At 36.5% G+C, this 19,174-nt stretch overlaps 1 protein-coding gene across 8 annotated transcripts in view; it reads right to left on the minus strand.

Annotated features, from left to right (window-relative positions):
* Positions 1-243: 243 nt before the first annotated feature.
* Positions 244-19,174, minus strand: part of LOC131063370 (uncharacterized) — a 35,217-nt gene continuing 16,286 nt past the window's right edge. For 7 of the 8 annotated variants that reach the window (XR_009111053.1, XR_009111057.1, XR_009111058.1 and 4 more), the window contains 2 exons: positions 14,409-14,649; positions 244-733 (listed from right to left, as the gene is read on the minus strand). Coding sequence is in view for 1 of the 8 variants with exons in the window: in XM_057997156.1 (XP_057853139.1) it covers positions 497-733 (237 nt within the window). In the remaining 7 variants the exon portion in view is untranslated. The remainder of the gene's footprint in view (positions 734-14,408; positions 14,650-19,174) is intronic. The other variant, XM_057997156.1, reaches the window with a different exon arrangement.

Here is a 19,174-nt window from a genome sequence, read left to right on the forward strand (position 1 = left end):
TTGGTAGTATATTTAGTTATTTTTATTTACTTGTTTCCATTAATTGGTAGTAAATATAGTCACGATATGAATAATTTATTAAATACCATAAATTTAATAATGCAAAAATAACACAATATGAAACTTGAACTAGAACATAAAATCAAATAAAAATATTACATATACGAACAAGCTACAACATGCTAGAATTAAAAGATTGATTCAACATCATGATAAATAAAGGTAATTTGCAATAAAAAAATATAATGCAAATATATCTATCTATCTATCTATATATAAGATGTCAAAGTTATCTAAGACTATATATGTAAATATAATAAAAAATATCAAAGCTATCTAAGAGTTTCCAACTCTTTCAAATACACCATGATAGTTAGGACCCCTGAACAACACATTCAAAATACTACATAAAGGAGTGAGCCAAGATGTCTAACAACTAGTACATGATATTAAACATGATCAACTATGTCATTTTTTGCAAATATTTTAGTGGCCACTATGTGAAGGTTCCCTCTTTCTCTTTCAAATAGACAACTCCATCTATTTTGTCTTCATAAGAAAGGGGTATGTTACTTGTGACCTTTAAAATGTTTACATTTGCATCTCCCGTTCCTTTCAAGTTGACTCCATGTATAATAGATAGGGAGTGAATCTTCCCAATGCCCACAACAACACCATCAAACGTATCCAACACCCTAACTTTATCCTCTTCTTTGAGTTTATCAATACATTTCTGCAGAAAGAAAAAAAAACATGTTATATTACATAGGTAATGATTACCCTTGTTTGCATAATAAAACAACCATTACTTAAATAGTACTTGATTGTGTGTGTTAAAATAATTGCAAAAGGAAAATTTCAAAAATAATTGCAATGATTCTATAGCTGAAACAAAAGACATTGCAACAACTCCATGAGTGCTATAGAAAGATGTTGAACCATTTACACGAAAGCTATCGAGAAATGTTGCAGAAACTTCATCCAATATTAGATTGTAAATAGTGAAATTAAAGAGTATGCCTAACATAATAGATAGTGAAATAGAAAGCTAAGACTTGATAGTGATAAGCTTATCTCCTCTGCCTCCTTTGTTGTTCTTGTTAACGAATCTCCCTCCTCCTTCTTTAAAGCCTCCAGAGGACTGAGGCAAGGGGACCCCATTTCCCCTATCCTCTTCATAATTATGGCTGAATGTTTTGGATGGTGACTACAGGTATTTTTAAAGGTCTCCAACCCTCCTCTGCAGACCATACTTGCTCCCACCAGCAATTTGTGGATGACACCATTGTTATGGGGGACTCAAGCATTTCGGAAGCCAGAATCTTGAAGGACACCCTTTGTAAGTTTGCATCTGCTTCTGGCCAGCTTATCAACTGGGTTAAAAGTGAAGTGTTTTTCATCAACACTCTTGAAAGAAGACAGCATAGAATCAACAGAATTCTGGAATGTCGGATTGCTAATCTCCCTACTACCTACCTAGGCCTCCCCCTGGGAATTGCTCCACCTGATTCCTTTTGGAGTTCTTTGGTAGATAAATTTCAAAGAAAGCTTGTTGGTTGGAAAGGTGCTCTCTTAAGTCAGGCTGGCAAGCTACAACTTCTTAAAGCATCCCTTCAAAGCATTCCTATGTATGCCCTCAGCCTTTTTAGAATTCCAGTTAAGTATGTTGATGCTATTGAAAAAATGCAAAAAAAAATTCTTTGGTCCGGGGTAGAGGAAAAGAAAAGAATGGCTCTTGTGGCTTGGGACAAGGTTTGTAGATCGAAAAGTAAAGGTGGTCTAGGCCTGAGGAGAATCCGGACCCTCAATGAAGCTCTTTTGTCTAAACAGGTTTGGAGATTGTTCCACTCTGACAGTAAGTGGTGTAAAATTTGGACAAGTATCCTCTTTTGTCTTCTTCTCTTTTCTCTTTCATCAATTCTAATTTCAGTATTAACGGGTCTCACATTTGGAATCATGCCTCTAAGTGTAAAGACAGCATTGCTAAAGGGGTGAAATGGAAAGTTGGTAATAGTAGGAAAGTTAGATTTTGGGAGGACCCCTGGTTGCTTGATAAGCCTTTGATGGAAATCTCTGATTGGGCCCCTTTTGCTGCCCCCTGTAAAAGAGTCTTTGACTCCTTGGTTGAGGGTTATAGGATAGGTGATAAATGGCAGAATATTGAAGGTATTCACCCTGACCTCATTAGTCTCAAGAAACATATGTCTTCTGCTTGGTTGAACAATGAGGAAGATACTCTTATTTGGAAATTTGAACCCAAAGGCAACATTATTGTTTCTTCAATGTATGGAGTTCTATCTCCAGCCCCCTCAGAGAACCCCTTCTGGTCTAAAGCCTGGTTTAAGGGTCTTATCCCAAAGATCAATATTTTCTACTGGACCATCCTCCAAAACAAAATTTTGACCTTAGACAATCTTAAGGTTAGAGGTTTTATCTTCCCAAATAGGTGTGCCTTATGTCTTGAGAAGGAAGAGTCTGTGGACCATTTGGCTATCCATTGTTCCTTCACTGCTTCAATTTGGGAAAGTTTTCTTAAGAATTTTTGTATGGAATGGGTGTTTCCTAACTCTATCCAAGATTTGTTCCATTCTTGGAGTTATCATTGGTCTAACCCCACTTTGAGATCTTTGTGGCAGCTCTCTCTCTCTCACATTTTGTGGGGGATCTAGAAAGAAAGAAACAACCGCATCTTCAGGGATACTTCTCTCACCCAGGCTGTTGTTTTTCAGAAAATTCAAAGGGCTATTTTGGAGAATGTTAAGATCATTGGAGAACCATGCAATTCTGTCAACCCCATGGAAACTCACATTCTCAACTCCTGGAATCTGAAGAGTTCTGTTAGTACTGATTCTAAACAAAGCAAGAGACTTGAAGCCAGATGGCACTCTCCTCCTCATGGCTGGCTCAAAATCAACTTCGACAGAGCTGCCAAAGGCAATCCTGGCCCAGGGGGATGTGGTGCAATTCTCAGAGATGAAAATGGTAGTTGTAAGGAAATGATTGTTGTCCCTATAGGTTGCCAAACTAACCACATGGCAGAAGCTATGGCTGCTCTCCAAGGCATTCTCCTAGCTAAAAGATGGAATTGTCCCTATCTATGGATTGAGGGGGACTCTAACAACATCATCAAATGCCTAAAAGGAATTTATAAGCCTTCATGGACTATCAACAACATTATAAAGGCTGCTAAAGATCTCATCAACACCTTCGATAGAAAAAAAATTTCCCACATTTATCGTGAAGCAAATGGCCCTGCTGACTGGGCAGCCAACGTGGCGGTCACTCACAACAATATGGTTACCTGGAAGGGTGAGGAGGGTCTCCTCAATGAGGTCAGATCGATCATTTTCATGGATCGATATAACTGCACCCCAAAGATCATAAATGGACAAAATAATGATTAAAAGTATTAATTGGAGGGCTATTACTAATTATCATTGTGTCAGTACCATTAATGACAATACGAATGCCACCTTTTCCCATGCTTTCTGGGTATGTGGGGTCGCTTCGAGAAATTTCTTTCCTGTAGCTTTCTGCAACTCTCGGCTTTCTGTTTTGAATAGCGAAACTATGGGAGGAAACAGGCATTGCTATAAGCCCAGCAACTGTAAGGAGTGGAAACAAAAGGAGGACATTCGGAGCATATTGTAGAAGGGTGGGTTTAAGAAGTATATGGAGAGACTCCATGGGAGGGATGCCAAAATTATTAATTTTTTCTGCAAAAATTGGAGGAAGGGCACCCTGAAGATGGGAGATCAAACTATCTCCATTGATGAAGACCTCATTGCTCAGGTTACAGGCCTTCGCAGGGAAGGAAGCAATTTCTATAGGGACAAAAAACTTAGCAAGGAGGCCATTGAGCGATACCCTGAAACGGCAAAGGAGAAGAAGCGCCTGGTCAAGCTAAGAAATACCTACTACCCTCCTAGGGCATTTGTTAAGCTGTGGAGGGAGGTTTTGTTTGCTATTATGCGATACATCACCTTGGATGGCAGATTCACCAAAGTGTATGGCTACCATTTTTGTATTGCTCAACCATTTCAGGTATGATGAAAAAGTTAACATACCTTATTTCCTGATTTGTTCAATGAATGCTACCATAAAAGCCCATAGAGAGAACCCTAAGGGAGATACACCCATGCACCAAGGTCTTATGGTTTTAATTTATGACCATTTAAAAGCTAACCAAATTGCTCGCCCCCAGCCTCCTATCTCTGAGTCTGAGGAGGAAGAGTTGGATTCTGATTTTTCTATGGGTGATGAGTCTGAAAGTGACTCGATAAGTGAGTCAAAGGAGAGTCTGGAAGACTCTGAAGCTGAACTTGGTAAGAAAAGAAAATAGGTGAATATTAAGCCATTCTCTTCTAAGGGTAAGAAAAAAACCAAAGAAAAGGCTCTCCAGATTCACTCTTCCTCCTCTCCAGATTCACTCTTCCTCAGAGGAGGAGGTCTCTGAGGACTCTGAGAAGGATGAACCCTAGTCCCCTCGGAAAAAGAAACTAAAACTTCCATTCAGATAAGGAACAAACAGAAAAGGCAGGACAATTATGAAATGGAATTGGAGGATAATGTGCAGAGAAAGGATCCTGACGTCGACCAAAAAGCGGAGGAGGAGATCACAGGGGAAGGTTTTGATCAGAGGGTTGGTGGAAATGTCGAACAGATCACTAGTGAGAAAAGCCCCCCTTCAAATCCTCCTACAGAGGTTTTGAAAGGGTTTGTGGACACCCTCGATTGGTTAATTAACAGTCACAAGAAAGTTGTGGAGGATAATAAGAAGCTGAGCCACAGGGTTCAAATTCTGGAGACAATCAGTATTGGTGAAGGTAAATCTATGGCTAAATATGTTGAGGATTTGAGTAAAATTGTTGCCAAAGCTTAAGAGATTAGAGACGCCTTCAACCCTAGGTTTGAGCAAATTGAGAAGGCCCTGGCAGAGATAAAAACCAATGACAATGCTATGGACCAGAGAATGGCGGAAACTGACAACAAATTCAACAAAATTGAAAAATGCCTCAAAACCATTGCTGAACAAAGCCATAACATTCTTAAGGCCTCGGTTGATAATACCAAAATTCTTATCAGCAAACTGGAGAACGAGAAGGATTCCCTAGCGCTGGAACCTGATATTGAAGGTATGGGAGAGGTGCAAGGACATAGAACGAGGACCAGAGGCAAGAAGAAGGAGAAGAAGCCAAACAAGGAAATTGAAGAACTCAAAGTTGCTTCGGCAAACTATGACCTGCTGGTCAATAAGGCGGTTGATCTTCTTAAGTCTTTGTAGTTGTTGTTTGTTTTTTAGGTCTTTTATCTAGTTTTATCGCTTTGTTGTTCCTTTCTTTTGTTGTCCGTTCGGGTTATTGGTCTTTTTGCCAATCTTTTGTAAGTTGTTTCTATGCTGGTCTGGATGCTCTATGTTGAACTATCTTATGCTCCTGTGTTAAAAGTTTCGGGTCCTTAAAACCTGTTTTTCATATTAATTAGAACATAAAAAAATAATTTCAATTTTTTAATGATGTTAACAGCTGTAGTAACCCCAATAGAAAATGTTAGTACATAAACCATTATGAGATTTAACAAATAAGTTTTCAACCATGTGGAATGGTTGTCCTTAACATTCATGACAAGAAGTAGCAAATTGTGACTAAGTATGGAGCAACTTTATAGACAAATAGATCAAGACAAAATACTTGGACAAAAGATGTTAACATCTAACAACCATATAAAAAAGAGAAAAGAAGACACTGAAGAGACTTAAAAAAGATACTTATAATGACAATCCATGAAGCTATGAAGCTATTAAAATTACCTATGCAAACTAACTCATGCATTCACATTGCATGCACACAAGGAAAACAAAAAAGCAAGGTCATCATAGAGATTTGTTTAATGAGACAATCCAAGTGCGTGATGGATACCATAAGAGTTGGAAATAATGCAGGTACACACAGATTGTTCAAGAGGACCTAAAAACAAAGGAATAAGGGTACTGTGAGAAACTACAAGGAGGAAGAACATATCATTATCATGAACAATGTAAAGAGGTGAAACCACAAACCAACACACCAAGCAATAAAGTCTATTGTGGAAATGAATGCTAACAATCTACAGAGAAAAAAGTACCAGAGTAGGGATATGAACATCAAATACATGCCTTGTGGACAACATACCATAGTGATAATATGACAGTAAGATCAATATTGTAGTCATTCACCATAGAAGCACACTTCCATTCAAGGCAAAGAACAAAGACTACAGATAATGGAACTATGGGATGCATGTTATGTCTCCATAATTCATAGAACTTATTTCTTCTTATTATTCAAGGGACATCCTGTAGGTGCCATATATATGGATGATAAATTCAAGAGATTGTCATTTTCTTAGATATTAATGTTTACTTAGATTATTGCTTGCTTAGATTATCATTTGCTTAGATATTATTCATTGTGCTTTTGTAGGATTGTTTTGGAGTGCAAACATGATGTATTGAGGCTAAAACTTTTCCATTGAGTGTTGTTCACTTTTGTTCATCACCATCTTATATTGTACCTTAAATGATTCAAGACCTGAAAGTATCCATAATTAATGAAGTCGTTGTAATTTGCCTGCTGAGATCCTTCCAAAAGACACTGTTTCTTTACGCTATGCTTTTTTGTTTGGTTACCTTGCCACAAGATTTACTATCCTAATAATTATCCCATTTGAATTTAGACTATGAGTGTCTTCCTCACATTGACCTTACCATCTTTTCTCTTCAATATCTTTGTCATGCATGTATGTTTATCACTATCATTAATTGTTTGCATTGATGTATAAATGACCTTGGTGACTTTGTAATACTTATGTGGACTGATTTTTTCTACCCTGTACTTGTATCTAATAAGGAATGCTTTATCATGATTGTTCATTGGCTAAAAAATAAGGACTCTGTGATTGTTACAACTTACCTCTAACTGTCCTCAATCTATCTTGGTAAATAGTGTTACTCTTGATTAATGATTGCTTTGTTTTTTTAGGACTGTCCTTTAATTTTTAATGTCTCATTACAAAGTTCTTTCATTGAATCCTCTCAAAATCTTTGATATTTTATGACTACATGATCTGTCTTTAATGCTCACTACCATTGTACTCTATCAAAACTCTTAGCTCAATGCTTGTCATGGATTTCTTCCACATTCCTTCCTTTTATTTCACCTATTTGTCTCCTCATTTGTAAATTGTGATCTTTTTTTTATAGCTACAAATGCTAGTATGATATCTCTACAAGCCCTCTATACTTTTATGGCTTCTCTTTGGACCTCTAACCCTAGCATGACTATGCTATTGAAGGTGAAACTCTTGCTTAGGTTTGTCACTAATTTGTGGTCATATGCTTGGCTGTGATAAAGATTTGTTTGTGACAAATAAATTTGAAACAAATAGTCTCTTGCACCTTTATTATCAAGCTCTTCTATTTGGTAGAAAGCTCTCTATAATTTTTTATTTGATCTAATTTTCCTTATTTCATTGGCTATTATGATTGTAATCTCCGCATTTCCTCCATTATCACAACTGACTTAGAAGGTCTCCTCTCTGTCATTGTCTCATGTCTTAAGGTTTGTGTATTAGCTCTCTCCTACAAATCAATAGATGTTGTTGGCACTATTTTTTTGACCTTGGACTACACTCGTTCTTTCATTTAACTGCTCTGATGTTTCTCTCAAGGTCTATCATAAATTCAGTATGGTGCTTGATCTCTGCTCTGTGTCTTGTCCTTGTGTAATGCTGAATGGCAAGGGTATCACTGTTTCTTTTAGACCTGTTAGCCTCCTTAGTTATTTCATGACCTTTCTTATCTTGAAAATTGCATTTTTATAAATGCCAAAAAATCCTTTATTGCTAAATTCGGGTTTTAAGGGTGGCTTTTGTCATTACTTTCCTTCCTTAACAAAAGTGTTTTGAATGCAAATCTTAAGTAAAAACGTGATTCAAGTCAAGTTGGGAGGGAAATTTTAATGTCTAAATTTTCAAAGAGCATCTTAAATCTCAAACTTAATCCGTGGTTAAGGGAGATTCAAGGAAAGAAAGAACCCTAGCTGCATGTCAATGGTCGTCATAGCTAAGAAAGAGGGAAAACTAGCAGTTAATAATAGAGAAGTAGCATGATAGTGAAAAAATGCGTGAAAGAGGCAGTTCTCAAAGCAGTTGAAGGATTATAACATGATGTTTGCTCAGTGTTCTACCTTCATGCACAGTAAAGAGGAAGGATTGAGGTCATAATGCAAGGGTAAGAGGATTTATGTTACAGAGAAAAGACTGAGTTTTGACTGTCAATCAAAACCACTCATAAAGGAAAGAGATCATGCATGCTTGACATGCCAAAGGTTCACTTCATTCTTCTTTTCTTCTATTGCCTTTCTTAAAAGAGTTTTCACACATTTATTTTCATTTTTGAAAGGACTTTGAAGGCAAAGACAACAAAGATCTTTACCATAGAGATGTAGTAGTTTCCAAGGGTTTGTACTAGGAATTATTTTTAAAAGCATTTAAGGATGAGCAATCAATAAGGAAGAGTAAATACAGTAGTTCATGAAAGATACAGTTCCTCAAAACAGTGAATTAGGGTAGGGCATATTCTGAAAATTTAGTCTTACTAGGATTCTATAGACCCAAATCTTGTCAAAAGACACATTGAGTAAGGTCAAAACATTGTCACAAGCAACAGGAGATCATAGTCATGGGTAAAATATAAGATCACTGTTCAAACCTTTAATATCATAAAGATATGATGGTTATATAAGAATAGATGGTTTTGATATAGAAAAACAGAGTTACAACCAACAATGATATACTTTCTCATTGTGGAATTGAACGATGGATATGTTGCAGTCCTTGAGGCATTCTTTGGTAAAGAGTGGTCTCAAAAATGAATACGGACTTAAAGCTATTACAAGATAGAAACATCTTTTAACAATAAAGATGCCTAAGGAGTTTTGACAGAATTAGAGCAACAACATCTACAATAAAGCACAGTCCAAGAAGCCTAAGATTTTGTACTGCACAGGTATGAGGACACAATAATTTTCTTATTGTTATAAAAAGCTTACAAGGGCAGGGCATCCAAAAGAACATTGATCAATCCAAGACAAAAATAGTGTTATAGTCATATGTCTGAGTAATCTTTTAAGACTGAGGCTTTTAGGGCAATACTATGAAAGGGTAGAATAATACAATCAAAGCTAAATCACTATCATTTAGTAGACAGAGAACAATGAGCTTCAAGGATACCACAGAAGCCAAAATGCAGTCAAAAGAATCATAAACATATGGATATATATGAACAATCAAGGAAACAAATTCCTTAATGGCAAAGTATGACGGAAGAATGATACAAATAGGATCAAAGGAGGAATGTCCTGATTGTAAGAATAGTAGGGTACAATCATCAAAAGATGTACAATGCATCCCAAGTCATGGAAAGAAGATAGTCATAACAGTAAAATTAGAAGATATCAAGAACTATTGACTGTGAACAAGATAGTGCTTACAAAAATTAAAGGATAGTCATCAAGCTCATCAAGGTAGTATTTAGAGCAGCAAGAAAGATGATCCAAAAATTTTGTAGGTTATAGGCCATTAAGTTAGTATGGCTAGCAAGAAAATCACAAACCATATGATTGTCATAAGTATTGACAGTGCTCAAAATCAGTAATGATCTACAATCTCAGAGTTTTGCTAGTATCAAGAGCACAATGATTGGAGCAGGTATTCAAGGGTACAAGGACTATAGCAACATATTTTGGTCAAATAGATTGCATGATAGTCATAGGCCTAATAGAAGCATTAGAAGCCAAAAGACAACACAAAGGATGTTACAGTCATCAAAGGACAGTTTTAGAGCCTTAAAGAGCACTAATAGCAGTAAGGAGAATTCATCATAAAGCTAAGAACAATGAAGAGCAGGGTTAGAACAGTGAGAATAAGGTCATAAAGCAACACCAAAAAAGAGAGAGATTTGTTTCAGGGTAACAGTCATGAATAATGGCAGATAAAGCATGTGGGTTCTAAATAAAGATATTGATCCAAAGTCAAGCCAAGGGTATTGAGCCCTCATGAAAATAAGGGTATCTTCAGGGCAGTATATTAGATAGATGATTGACCACAAATATCTAAAAAATGAAAGAATACTTGGGGAGCAATGGTTATGAAAGATAAGAAACCACAATGACAGGGTCTTTCAAAGACAAATGATGATACATTTCTTATCTTTGTGGCCCTACAATGAACACAGATCACATTCTTTGAAGGTAATTTTTAGGTCAAAGAAAAGACAAGATGGTGTTGGTAAATATTTCCACATGCATATTGTTCTAAAGAGTCAAATCCAATTATAGCAACATCCAATACAAAATCATAAAAAAAGAGTAAAAAAATAAGCATACTTTGAAGATGAAAGAGACTATGAACAACAAATGACATAGCAACACCTTGAAGGGCAGAGATTTCAGTTCAATAAGAGATTTTGACAATGCAACCTAGTCAAAACAAAAAGCCAAAAAGTACAGTCACAGACTATATCCTTATCAGTTTTAGAGTAGCATGATAGATGATCTCAATCAATAATATATGAGCAGTCTTGTGTATTTTCACACAGTGAGATGCATTTTAATCATTGAAGGTAACAAACCAGTAAAAAAGGCACGAATATTTTGCAGTATAAAGAAAGAGCAGTGAGCATATTTAGCAGTCTGACCAAGTTATGACAGATCCATATTATTGGCTGCTACTGATCAAAGAGATAATCCCAAGATTTTCGCATTTAATTGGCTAGAAAAGCCAATCAAAGGGAATGCCATAGTGAAAGGGTAGTAAGTTTTCAAAGGTTCTGGAAATGTTGAGCACTAAAAGATAGTAGTATTATACAAAAACAGTATTAAGTCTGCTCCTACTGTACTTATGCTACCACTATGAATCAATCATGGGACCAACCCTCCCTCATACAAGAGAAGCACACTCCAGTAACAGTCATTCAGGTCAAAGGGGTTTTGAAGAAGATAAACAATACCCTTCATCATGAAAAGGGGCTTTGGAATAGTCATAATATTCACTGTCAAGACCTCCAAAGTTACACAAGAAAAGGAATTGTTACAAACTCAGAGCAGTCCTTTCAATGCATTTTGATATTGATATTTTGACAACCCTTAAGCTTATATTTGATCCCTTTCTTCCTTAACCTTTTTCAAAATTTGAATGCTATGTCACTGTTAATAAGATTTCCCTATAATTGTAAATCTTAGTCCTGACTGACATGGTTTCACATCTCTATTTGGCGACTATGCTTCATGTCTAAGAATGATCCTTTATTTTGTGTCTTTTAGCCGTGTCTTTTGATGTACTTGTCCTTATGCTCTGTATGTATGTTCTTTCACTTTTAACATTTAATAATTAAGATGCCATCATTTGTCTGAAGATAAAGACTGAATTCTTATTTCTTTGACTGTCATATGGGCTCTTGAACTTCTAAAAACTTTGTCTTTTTTTCTCTTAAAGTACCTTAGACTGCAAATGGACTATCTTTGTGAAGATCTCCGGCCATTGATGATTGTCATAACTTTGCAATGTCACTATTATGTATGGAGGCTTGATATTATTGTCATCCCTGCTGCTTGACGGATTTGACTTTTATGTTGTCCTTATGAGCTTCACCTCTACAAATATTCGTGTCCTCGGACCTATTCTTAGATATCTTTGTATTGACTATCATATGTACTGCTATTACTACTGCAACAAATCCTTATTCTTGTCCCAGGTTCACAAATGAATACACATTGTTGATCTTTATGGACCTATTTTTCATCATCTCTATGACTCTTTGACTAAGCTTAGCCTTTCTAGATCTGTCCCTAAAAATTTGTATTGTCTAACACATTATGAAGGATTTAGACTGTTACAAACCCCTTACACCAAAGTTTTGTCTTGTGTTTATAGCTAGGCTTTGATAATATCTTAAATCTTAAAACCTCAAGCTTTCTTTCTCTCTGTCTCTCAATATACAATGACTTGTAGCAAACATTAATATGCCAGCCTGTGACAAAATGGGAGCTTTGGAGTAGGGTATGGATATACATCAAAGCATAGAGAATAAGGGAATTTTTTCAGATGTTGTAGTTACAAGTGCCTGGTAGACATGTATGCAAAATGTGGAAGCACAAACAAGCATGTGAATTGTTTGATAAAATGCCTCAAAGAGATGTTTTCTCGTGAACTGCAATGATTGTAGGATATGCACACATTGGGTTTATCGATAAGGCTTTAGAAACTTTCAATTAAATGCAATTGACAGGTGTAAAACCAAATTCCACAACCTTTTCTAGTATCCTCCCAACCTGTGCTAAAATGGGAGCTTTGGAACAAGGTATGGTCATCCATCATAGTATAGAGGAAGAGGGATTTGTTTCAGATATTGTAGTTGCAACTATCTTGGTAGACATGTATGCCAATTGTGGAAGTATACATAAGACACGAGAAATGCTCGACAAGATGACTGAAAGAAATGTGGTCTCGTGGAAGGCCATGATTGCAAGGTATGAACAAAATGGATTTGTTGAAAAGGCTTTAGAAACTTTTAAGCAAATGCAGCTGGTAGTTGTCAAGCTAAATTCCAAAACCATAGCCATCATCCTCCATACCTGTGCCAAAATGGGAGCTTTGGAATAGGGTATGGTCCATCCATCAAAGAATAATTGAAGGAGGATTTTTCTCAGACATTGTAGTTGGAAATTCTTTGGTAGACATGTATGCAAAATGTGGAAGCATAAACAAGGCATGTGAAGTATTTGACAAAATGCCTCAAAGAAATGTAGTGTCATGGACTGCAACAATTGTAAGACACACACAAAATGGAATTTTTAGAAAGGCTTTGGAAACTTTCAAGCAAATGTAATTTGCCGGTGTAAAGCCATTTTCCTCAACCTTCGCCACTATACTCCCTGTCTGTGCCAAAATAGGAGCTTTGAAATAGGGTCTGAACATTCATCAAAGCATAATGGAAGAGGTCTTTTTTGTTAGATAATTATTGTTGGAAATGCTCTGGTAGACATGTATACAAAATGTGGAAGCATAATCAAGCACTAAGAGATCAATTCATTACACAAATGCTCCATTTGGATAGTAAATTGCCCACCAAATTGGGTTATCAAGTACTAATTCTAGCCCTACTTTGCACGAATGGTGTTAGTGGTGCAGTATTCATTAGCCAAGTGTAACCTCACCTTTGGAGGAAATATTTGAGTGCATAGAGTTGCAAAAAATGTAATGAGGTCCCAGTTATTTTCTCAAATAGAAGGGAAGAGTCATTGCTCACACACTAGGTGAAAGAGCTCCACAAAAGTTAAAGGCCTTATTTATGTAACACAGAAGATCCAAAAATTTGAGGCTTCCAATCAGCATTGATAACTATAGTAGAAGAAGACAATAGAAACTTACCTATGAACATGTGTAATGGGATTTCTTTGTAGATGCCAATCATCTTTCGCAGCCAATAAATTACTTAACTTTTTCATATTTTTTACTTTGAGGCCTTCCACAACTTTTGTTTTAACAAATATTACACAACACCAAACAAAATTGGAAATTAGTATCCACGCTGCATGATAGAAAATTGTGTTCAACTATGGTGATTTGGACGATCACTCAAATCAAAAAGGGAAACAGGGAGAGTAGGTAGATGGGAAGTGCTTGAAGAACTACTTGGTAAAGCTGAACCTAAATTTGACATAACTGATCTTATCCTCCCAATGGGCTGAAATCTTATCTATATGTATAAAAAATCCTAGATACTTGATCAGAAATTGGTCATCTTGGAATCTCAAAATCTGATGGATTTCCCATCTTCTTTGAATGGGGATATTAATGCTTATAACTTGAGACTACTATTGATTGACTAGTTCCACCAAATATCGAATCTGAAAAAGACCCGAGAGCTTGTAAGTTGATTATAGAGATACCCAAAAACAAGGGAAGAGGAGGAAACTAACCTGACATAAGTTGAAAATGGTCAAGGAACTTGCTGAGTTAGCAGAGTTCCCAAACAATGAGGAAGGAGAAGAAAAGAGCAAGATCAGTGGAGGCCATTCATAAATTTATTTATTGAAATTTAGTCATGGAAACAAATCTTGTTAAAATAATTGCATTAAACTTAAGGCGGTTTTATTTCTTCTTTACAAGAAACATATGTAGTTCCAACCAACATAAATTACCTTATAGAAAAGTTATGTTCTCACATGCACACCCTCAATTATGCACCAAATAAATAATTGATTTGCTAATTCAAATAGACATGATGTCATCTATGCACCTAGGAAATCAATGGTATACTATTTTATAAAGAAGGCATTTTTATTAAATTAATTTTTAAAATACCATACCTGTCATAAAGGCCAATGCAGTAATTGCTCTAATTGTATGTGTAATTGTTACAACCTCTTCATCAAATCGTAAATTATGGACATGAATTTTTCCATCGACACAACCAATTTGAACCACATCTAAAGCTAGAGATGAGACACAACATTGAATGGAGGATCCTCGTCCCTTAAAATCATAAAGTTTTTTCTAAGTATTAATATTCCATAACAGTAAAGTCCTTTCTTCACTCCCAATAATGACCTGCGTTCGTAGTATTCTTTAATTAGTAAAAAGGAATTCATTTTTCCTGCAAACCAAACAATATTAAAATCTAGTGACCTAAAATCCATACATAAATAGTAATATAAAATAATGATATCTATCAAAGATGACTAAAAACCTTGTGACTGCCTAATGATTTGGATAAACGAATTAAGGCATATAACCACCTACCTATTGACGAGTGTTTTGACACACTCACCAACAGTCAGGTAGTTTGTCTGAACACTCAGCACCTCTCCTAAAAAGCAGTAATTTTTGGGAAACTAACTACTCCAAGGTCTCTATAGTTGGGTCGCAACGGTGATGGGCATCACAATGGTTGATGCAATTGTACCTGTCAAGGGGCCTGCTGGTTGAAACCACTTCGAATTACCTACTTTTTTTTTTTGTATTTTCTGGTTTAGATTCTCTCAAAATAAATGACAAAATTTAGATAAGGGGAACAAGGAAATAAAAATGAAATAGATACAATAACAACTGAATGATCCACAAGGTTAGAATTTCGTAATCCAAATATTATCAATATCACAAAATCAGCATTCAAATAACGGGCCCCAAAAAGTATATAAAGTCAAACAACTCTACACACCAACAGAAATGAATATCACCCAACCAATAATCGCCCTATCAATTTAATCCTCATGTACCATTTACATGCGCAATATGATTCATAAAATACAAAAGCATCCAAAAAGAACTAGTTGTTGATTCAAATAATAGAAGTTACCAGATTACGAAGAACATAACAATATCAAACACACAAGTAGATCAGACAATCCACAAGCTACTTTTTGTATTAAACTTCAAAGAGTATCACAAAATCTTCTAAACTCATAAAAATATGCATAAAAATCTCTAATGGAATCTCTAATTGGACCTCAAATCATCAATTCGCGGACCCTTAAAATGAATCAAAACTTCTAATTTATAGAGTTTCATGTCCTAAATTATAGGAATTAAAGCTATCTGAACTAAGTGCTACAAAAGCAAGGAGTTGCAATTGACATGCAAGTATCTGCCTTAAACTCCAGTGAAAATACTAATTAACTATCACTACGAAACATGCGTTCCTGAAATTGGCCATTACAGCCATGCAAAATTTGCCCAAAAACTGAAGTTGATGTTGCATAGCGGTTGAACTTTCAGCTCTAATGGCAACCAAAAATATCTTCAAAAAGCTGTCAAAAATTGCATGTGTGGCAACTATGTGTTCATCCTTTACTCTTTTTATAGCTCTCATAGTTACTAATAAAACATGCAACTGTATCTTCAGGAGGATTAGCAACATATGAAATCCAGAACTCAGACTTCTTCAAAATTTGCTTTGCCTGCTCCCATCTACTGACCAACTTATCAATTACTCCCTCCGCATTTATACACTGAGAAGTCAAGAATGAGTATATGTCATTAAGTCTGTATTGAAATCCATTGTAGGTGCAAAATGATGAGCCACATACTGATCCCATTGATATAGCACTACACCTTCCTTCAGGCGACCATCTTTCAAAATATCAAGACTATATGCCCCTAACAACTTCTTCACAAAATTCTCAGACTTACCAATTGATTTGAAAAGAGGAGCATGTGCCTCCAATATCCTTGACCTACACTGCTCAATAACTTCTATCTTAAATTATATTATAAAAATACAAGATTGTAGACTACCAAAATCATCTCCTCCCAACAAATCTTCATTTTTAATCACTTCTTCACCCAAGGCCAACATTTTATTCAAATTTTTACACTGCTTAGTGAAGTTTTTGATCCTCACTTCCTAATTTGCTGAACAATCTCTTATTACCTTCTTCGTTTTGAGTATCTTTTCATAAATACCTGTTGTATGTTGTAGGAAGAGTTTCACCTTTGGAACGTTCTCTTTCGCCCAAAACTTTGTAGTAGTAGCTACTTTTCTTGTTTCAATTAAAGTTCTTACATCACCCTCTGGGAGCGATGATGTGGATGACAAAGTGTCATGTGCCCTTGAGTCTAAAGGCTTCCCCATCTCTACAAGCAATTGTTTATACTGATCTAATTGTGCCTTTATCTGCAATTGGGAATTGTGCTCTTTCTCCATTCTACTCCTTACTGTGCTGGTAGAAAACTCTAAAGTATCGAGCTCTCCCCACTTTGTTTGCTTTCCAAGTCTAACCTGTGATACTTGGTATTTTGAAGAGATCTCTCCTTCTGTCTCCACATTGGATGCAATATTGAAAATTACTTCACCAAAGTCAGTTCTAGATAAATGATGAATTATCTTAGCCATCTTTGTTTTCTTTGGCTCCTTTGTAATGGCTTGTTGTAATGTGAGTTTAGGTAGCATCGCCTTTTGTTTCTTATCAAAAGTGAAGGTTAACCATTGCGGTGTTCCTTCATCTATGCCCCATTCTTCAGTGGTTATTTGTGTCGTCACCCTTCCAGCTCCCTGTAACGGTTCTTCCGCATTTTCCTCTTCTTCTCCACCCTATGTATCCGAAGGAGCTTGGGTCTCTCCCTAGGTGGGAAGCACTGGTGCGGCGAGTTGCTATTGCTATGAGAGCACTTGTTGAGCCAAGTTTGCCTATAGAGTGCCATCAATATCAAGTTGTTGTTGATATTCTTCTAACTTCTCGCTCACTTGCTCATTGAAGTCCTTGGTCGGCTCTTGACTTTCTTGTTCTTAATCTCCACCTGCAATATCTTTCAACAAGTTCTCTACATCTTGTGGAGTAAGAACCAACCTTTCATCATGTTCTTCCTCTTGTCTTTGCTCTATTTCCTCTTCTTCATCCTGTTGTTGCTCCTATGGACATTGATCATCTACATCTATAGGATTCACCTGTGGAAGTTCTGATACCTTTTGCACGACAGGCTCCCTTTGTTTCTCTGCACTAGGAGTCATTCTTTTTCTCTTTTTAGGCTCTACCTTCTTTGGTGTTGGCTCAGCCTCCTCTTGGTCTGAGTCTGACTCCACATTATGTATAGTTATTGTCTCATTTGTAGGAGTCATTGCAAGTGCAGGCATCTGTGAAGCAACAGAAGATGGAGTGATAATTGTTGTAACCAAGGGTGGAGGTGGTGATCAAACAGCGGTTACACCAGATGCGGTCGATGTGGTGGCTGGTGTTGTTGTAGCAGTAGTGGTAGCAGTGGTAGTTGGAGCAGTGGAGGCACTAGAGGTTTGAGCCTCTTAATAAGGTTGTTTTGTCGTTGTTGCAACACCCTCAATGGCAGGCCTAACAGGATGAAATTATGCTTGTGGTTTGGCCCCTAGGCCCATTGTAATCCCTAAACTAGCCTATTTTTCCAGATATTCTACCTCTTTCATTTTCTCATTTAATTTATGCCTCAATTCTTCTATAGTCAAAGGAGTTTCAGCTTCCTCCTTCTGATCTGTAGAGGTGTTCTTCCTCGACTCCGATCGGGTTCTCCTTGTATACTCCTTATGGATTCTTAATTAAGGATTGTTAGTTGGGATATTATTTTGTTTACCCTTGGAGGCAGCTGGTTTAATCCTCAGACCTAACCACTTCCTAGTTCTATCTATCATTGATTGAGAAATTTTATCAATGTCCACCACTTCCTACTATGACCATCTGATTGGAGGGAGCGGCCTCTTATCTATTCATGTTTCCTTATACATTGGATCTAGCAAAATACCATCATCATGCAATTGTTTAGGTAGGTTAGTCTCAATACCAAATCCCTTATTTGTGGAACAGTAAGGCGATGGTAATATTTCTCTCTTACCTCAAATCTATCCTGAAGATTGGCCCAAAAATCCTCCAGGGCAGGCTGATGTCCTTCATATACTTTTGGCATCAATCCTTTTAATTTATTGTATGGATCATAAAATTGTCTGGCATAATTAAAAGGCTTCAACTGTAGGTCCTGCAGTTCTTGTTCAACAGCCTTTGCCACATGAATTTTCTAACATGAAAAGAATGATAAATTTAAAGGGAAGTCTTCACCTGTAACCCTCGTCTTATGTCTTGATGTCAACAAATTTTGCAAGTGCACCAACTGCCTTGCGTACTTGTTGACGTGTATTTTGTACACAATCATACACAGAATAAAATACCAATAGGCATCTTATCCTCTCTTGAGAAAATAGTCTCTAACTGCTGAAGATTCGCGTAAAGGATCAGTTAGGTAGACTCCAAGGTTCTTTTAGTGGGGTCTCCACGTGTGGACAAGCTTTTTTAGTGGTATGATGTGATTTGCTGTTTCCTCCAAGGGGTCTTACGTATTCAAAGCTCGAAGATTTTACTAAACTAAAAGGAACTTTTAAAAATAGCAAAAGGATAGGGTTTAAGGAAGTCTAATCTAGCCTAACCCTATGAATGACTTAGCATGAATGAGATTTGGCAAGACTCAACCAACTTCAATTTTGCCATAAGATAACAACTCAATTGAAATTAGTGCGATCTTCTAAGGTAATATAATGATGTTCAATGCATCAAAGATCAGGGACACTACTACGAAGGTACATATCCAAGACACAATAATGCTTGAAGATTAAGGACTC

Source organism: Cryptomeria japonica, chromosome 10 (assembly GCF_030272615.1).
Source record: "Cryptomeria japonica chromosome 10, Sugi_1.0, whole genome shotgun sequence".
NCBI lineage: Eukaryota > Viridiplantae > Streptophyta > Pinopsida > Cupressales > Cupressaceae > Cryptomeria > Cryptomeria japonica.